This window comes from Arachis ipaensis, chromosome B09 (genome assembly GCF_000816755.2).
Source record: "Arachis ipaensis cultivar K30076 chromosome B09, Araip1.1, whole genome shotgun sequence".
NCBI lineage: Eukaryota > Viridiplantae > Streptophyta > Magnoliopsida > Fabales > Fabaceae > Arachis > Arachis ipaensis.
This window is the reverse complement of record NC_029793.2, coordinates 45445811-45452108: the sequence shown is the minus strand read 5'-3', so window position 1 is coordinate 45452108 and position 6298 is coordinate 45445811. Positions and strand designations below refer to the sequence as shown.

The 6298-nt window shown below is 35.6% G+C and overlaps 1 protein-coding gene across 1 annotated transcript; it reads right to left on the bottom strand.

The window, feature by feature from the left end:
• On the bottom strand, nucleotides 3459–6084 carry LOC107619129 (UPF0603 protein At1g54780, chloroplastic). The gene is made up of 3 exons (XM_016321353.2): nucleotides 5494–6084; nucleotides 4776–4968; nucleotides 3459–3911 (listed from the first exon to the last, which is right to left on the bottom strand). Exons 1-3 carry the CDS (start codon nucleotides 5926–5928, stop codon nucleotides 3664–3666), a joined length of 876 nt encoding a protein of 291 aa, XP_016176839.1. The 5' UTR covers nucleotides 5929–6084; the 3' UTR covers nucleotides 3459–3663.

Sequence of the window (6298 nt, the reverse complement as noted above, 5' to 3'; positions counted from 1 at the left end):
TCCCAATTTACAAAGTCATAACCAATAATAAGAACATACCTCCCTGCAATTCCTTGAGAAGACGACCCGAGGTTTAAATACTCGGTTATCAAATTTATAGGGGTTTGTTACTTGTGACAACCAAAACGTTTGTAACAAAGGTTGATTGCTTGGTTTAGTAACTATACTTGCAACGAGAGTTTATTATAACTTCTAAACCATCGATCTTCCAGCTCTTTCAGTGGCCTCCTCCCCACCTTGCTGAGTCTGCTAACTCATAGCCTCTAGTCTCTGTGTTTAGGACTCTTGTGTAATTAATATCATGGTTCTGAAAACCGAACCGGACCGGCCGGTTCAACCGGAAAAACCGGGAACCGGTCACCTAACCGGTCCGGGTAAGGTCAGAAACCGGCTGGCAAAAAACCGGTGAAAAAACCGGTCGAACCGGCGGTTAACCGGTGAACCGGGAGAACCGTCCGGTTTTTCTACGGTTTATTGATTTGCATATTAAACTTCAAAACGGCGTCGTTTTGAAGGGAAAAAAAAAAGAAAAGAAAAGGGCTATCAGCTATGCACAAACCCTAATAGCCACCACCCTCAGTATCTCAGTATCTCTCAACTCTCACCCTCTCACCCTCCCACAGCCCCTCATCGCCGTCGCACCTCTCCTCCATCGCCGTCGCCCAGCTCGCCACCTCCACCGTCGCACCTCTCCTCCATCGCCGTCGCCCAGCTCGCCACCTCCACCGTCGTCGCCGAGCTCTCCACCTCCACCGTCGTCGCCGGTAATACTCTGCCTTCCACCTCGGTTCATGTATGCGGGCATGTTTCTGTTCATGGTTCTGTTCCTATTTGAGTTCATGTTCCTATTTCTGTTCATGTTCCTATTTCTGTTCATGTTTCTGTTCTTCTCTATCACAGAAAACATGCTCTTTGATGTTTATCTGGATTACATGATTTTGAGTTGCTGCTTCATGTTTATCTGGATTACATGATTTTGGTTTCTGCTTGATGAATCTTGAATCTGTTTTTGGCTTTCTATTATGATGCGTTGAAGGCAGCTGGGGATTATTTTTGCTGCTTCAATTTTGCTGCTTCATGAATCTGAGTTCAATTTTTGCTGCTTCAATTTCTGCTGCTTCAATCTTCAATTTTGCTGCTTCATGAATCTGAGTTCAATTTTTGCTGCTTCAATTTTGAGTTGCTGTTTCATGAATTTTGCTGCTTCATGAATCTGAGTTCAATTTTTGCTGCTTCAATTTTGAGTTGCTGTTTCATGAATTTTGCTGCTTCATGAATCTGAGTTCAATTTTTGCTGCTTCAATTTTGAGTTGCTGTTTCATGAATTTTGCTGCTTCATGAATCTGAGTTCAATTTTTGCTGCTTCAATTTTTGCTGCTTCAATTTTGCTGCTTCATGAATCTGTTTAGAAATAGGGTTTTGTTGCTTCATGAATCTGTTTGCTTCTGCTTCAATTTTTATTCATGATTCATCCATTGTTTGCTTCTATTTTTTTGCCATTTTGTTCTTATTGCTTCTTGCCTTTGGTGTTTGATTTGGATCTGATGCTTTACTGTAACAAATTATGCAGCATTGCAGCTCATTCAAAATTTTTCAGATTCTGCCGCAACAGATTTTTTTTTTTTTGCATTAATTTTCAAAATAATTTGGTTTTGTTCAAGAGTTTACAATTTTTATGGTTGGGGGATATTTTTCTTTGATTCATCATTCATGTGCTTTTGCCTTTCAAGTTTCCCTAGCTGGCTGGCTTTGTGGTATAATAGAATTTGTTCATGATGAATTTGTACTCAGGCCAGTCAGTCACCGGTGGAAATGGAGGAAAATCATAGCTGCCAAAATCAGGAAATGTTGGTGCCAGAAGTTTTCTGCTGCTGCCTTGAACCATTCCAACACTAGAAAGTGACAAAGTAATCAACATAGTTAATAAAAACAAGCTTTGTTTTAGTGCCCATTTTGGTTGTTGAAGTGACACAAAAAAGCCTGAGCTAATTGGGAAGTAGCATTGTGTTAATTAGCATTTTTTGTTAGTTGAGCTAAATTATTCATTATGCTATGTTTAGGTCTTGGTGATGACTTGTGCTTTGAGGTGCATCTATGATTTTCTTATCCATCATCAATTCATATAAGTACATTAAAGGCTCAATTTGAGTTACTGAAATCTGAGATCTGATTCTTGAGTTGCTATTTCTGTTTCTATTTGTTGTGTTCTGAATCTGAATTGGGGTGAGTTGATATTTTTTTCTGTTGCTATTTCTGTTTCTATTTGTTGTGTTCTGAATCTGAATTGGGGTGAGTTGATATTTTTTCTGTTTGTTGTGTTCTGAGTTTCGATTTCTGAATTAGAGTTGGTGGTGGTATGATTAATGTTGTCATGGTGTTTTACATTGATCTGCATATGAGGACATACATGTGTTACAGCTTCTTTATACAAATTTGTTAGACCCAACAGAAAGGTTGCAAAAGACATGCCCAGAAACAGAATAAAATCTTCACCCTCGTGCCCTCATTTTTATTCCCTTCCATTTCAGCATTGTTAATTCTACAATGATTTCTTTCTTTAATTTCTCCTCTTATCCTAAATTTAGGAAATTAAACATTAGTTTGGATTTTCCTTATTTTAATTTTGAAAAGAATAAGAAGAGATCAGATTTTAGTTTACTTACCAGATAATTTTAAGGTAACAAAAAAAAAGTCATGCTACATGTTTTATTGTATGTTTAATTTTTAATAATTTTATTTAATATTTAATTAAACCGGTTGAACCCCGGTTGAACCCCGGTCGAACCAGTGAACCATTGAACCAGTAACCTTACCGGTTTATTAACCGGTCCGGTTCTCGCAACCTTGATTTTTATCTCAAACAATGTTATTTAGTTCTATTTTAATCATTTAGTCAAAATTAAAAATTTTCGTCCAAAAATGCATTTTCTTCCATTATATTTTTTTTATATAACTGCAAAAATTATAATTATAGTGGTCATTGCAGTGGTTATAGTGATTTGAGAGTCAAAATGGTAGAAAAGTAAGAGAAAAGAAAAAAATAATAACTGAGAAAAAATATATTTTTAAAAAAAAATTTAATTTTGACCAAAGGACAAAAATAGAACGAAATATAATGTTTTAAGACAAAAATATGATGTTTTAAATGTCAAGAACAAAATTAAGACTTAACCATATGTTAAGAACAAAAATAGTAGTACTTTACTCGTTCAAAAAAGATTGACAGCAGAACACTATGTCTATTTTATTGAATGAAAAGCTAAATAGTGAAAGTAAAAGAGGATAAATTTGTTATTTTCAAGCTATTATGTCCTGCAATTTGCTTGGTTAGAAGCTTAGAAAGTAACAAAAAAAAATGTTTAGCATAGAAACCATAATAAGCTGGTTTCAACAGATTTTATTCTACTTGGTTTCTTTTAGCAAGTTCTATACTTGATTAGAGATGCATCCCAGCAAGGTGAAAAAATACCCCTTCTATTATAGTCAATGCACATAATTTAGAATTGCATTTACGAGCCGATAAAAAGATCTTATTCACCAATTTTCTCAATCTAAATTGTAACATGAGAATAGTTACAACTTACAACTACACATTACACATTATGAATTTGACTGTGTGAAAATTTGGAAAGCAGATATAACTATAATTACATAGCTATTTTCTTACTTCTTGGAGACATAAGCATAGTACTGTGCCATCGGAACAACGAAGGCAATTACCAACAAACCTCCAACAACCAGAGAGAACTGTCCACGCTTCTCTTCTGTCTCTTCCCTCGACTTGAAGTTAGACTCGCGCTTGTTGTCCTTAAATGTTGGTCCACCAGGATCTGGAAGGCCATCGATGGCAGCAACTAGCCGTTTCGCAGTGCTATAAATAGCTTCGTTGTACTTCTCATCCGTTGCCAATACTGCATACTCGAAAAATTGGATATTGTTGGTTTTGTATCACATGGAAAAGTAAATGATTACAGCTGCTTCTCGTTGATGAAAATTTCAGAAGATTGACAAGTTCTATAAACGATTCGTTGTGATAAAAAGGAGGTAGACTTTTCGTGGATGAGTTCCATATGTAGTTATACTCATCATATGCATACTGTCATACATGAAAGTTTCCACCTCTTCTTTACCATTTAACCAAACATGTCTAAGAAGTATAAAAGGAATTGGATTCAGACATAACCAAATGTTATAGAATACATAATTCTTTCAAAACTACATGGATCAAACAATGTCATGGTGTCCTGTCACATATCTGTCTTCTATATAAAGAACAATGTATAAGGATTTATAATCAAGAAAATTTTTGCCTAGCATAAACATAAATATATAGGAGTTGTTTGCATGATATGCCTGACAAGCATGGCATCTCAACCGTTCGGACCAAGATGCAACCAGATGCCAAGTTCAAAATTCATCTGCTTTGGTTTTTGCAAAGATGAACATATAAAGCTAGTTTCTGCTAAATCCAACTTAGAAATTGCTCAAAGCTGGCCCACCTAGTAGAAATCAACTATGTCTTATAAAAAATTTAACAACATGCATGCTAGATCTTCTCATTTAATGTGTGATCTTTCACTATCAATTTAGAAAGCAGAGCTCAGACTAGAAATTTAACGAAAGAGAGCTAACAGTGAAAGATCATCATACATGATCGAATCGTGTAAACGCTTCACACGAGTGAATCTATTCCCATCAATAGAAGACATTCAGTTAAGTTAGCCACAATTGTTCATGATGATACTATTAGGTTATAGAGCGGAATTTGGAAGTACCTGGAAGGTTCTCAGAGACAGTAGCATCAAGAACCTTTTCTCCAACAGCTTGGACAAAAGCCGGGCCACCGGTGATTGCTCCTTCCTTCTGGCTTGTGACAAGAACCACAATACCCTTGTTGTTGCCTTCTTCTATGGAAGGATACCAACGCTCCAAAACTTGATCAGCATACTCAAAAGCATCAGCTTTGCTCTGCAACCGCATCACATCATAAAACCAAATTACTCTTATTTCCAGTATCGCATTGCAAGGAACATCGATAAGGTTAGACAAGAACAACAACAATACAGTTTTTCTCTACATGGCGTCTGCTATATGGATCAAACTACACAATCATGTTCTATGGCTTTAGAACAAATAAATTACAACTCAGGTTAATGTTGCAGACTACAATTTAAAGCTATCATCGAAAAGGCCTTAACATACATGAGAAATATTTGCATGCTCTTGAAGAACATTTGATACTTGCTTCAAGAGCATCATCAACCACACATTTTCATTTGTAAAGTTTTCAAATTATATAAAACAAAAAAGTGTGTGGCTGTGAATGTTCCTAGAGCATGCATTGAACTTGCTTAATCTTTCACAGCACATCATGATAAGAATTTGTTTAATCTTTCACATTCTGTCAACTTCAAGTAAAATAACATGATATCAAGTGCATTAACATAAATAAATAAAATTAAAAACATATAATTGTTGTAAATTATAACTAACCGTGAGTTTCCTAACAGTGACAAAGTTGATGTGGAAATTCTTCCTTGATTCCAAATCAGATAACAAGCGCTTCAAATCAGACCTTGTTACTCTGCTAAGCACTCCAGCATCATCAACCACATAAGTTTCTTTTGGAGGACCCTCGTTAAGAACATCAAATTCAGATGCAAATGCATTGCCAGTGTACAAAATTGGGTTGAAGTTGAGTGCCAAAGAAATAGCCAAAGCAGCAAGGCCCTGCTGGGCATGATTCAACCAGCTTGCACATGATGAAGGCTTAAAGGACAAAGTTTGATTCTTTTTGAGGCTGGGAATAATGGGTTTGAAGCAAAAGATGGAATTTGAGGGGGATAAGAGAGTTCTTGAGGATGAAGAAGCTTTGATGTTGAATAGTGGAGAGAGAGTGTGAGTGTGAGGAGGGAAAATGGTTCCCATTCTTGTTTGGGATTAGAAGAAGAAGAAGAAGAAGAAGGAAAATGGGGTTTCAGTTTTCAGTTAGAGATGGAGAAGAAGAACAAGTGTTGTTCTGTTTCAACATCATTGAATGTTCACTCTTTGCTTCAAGATTTTGGGTGGTTTCGATTGGTTCGCTGTGTTTGAAAATGGATAATGTCTTCAGAACAAAAAATAAAGAGGAATTAGAATTAGCCACGTGGATCATTTTAGACATCATTATATTACTAGATTTAGACCTAATACTATAAATTTTTTTTAGATAATTAAAAATAATAGATATATTTTTTATTTTATAATTAATTATAAAAAAATTCTTATATAATTAAAAAAAAATTATATCATAATAAAT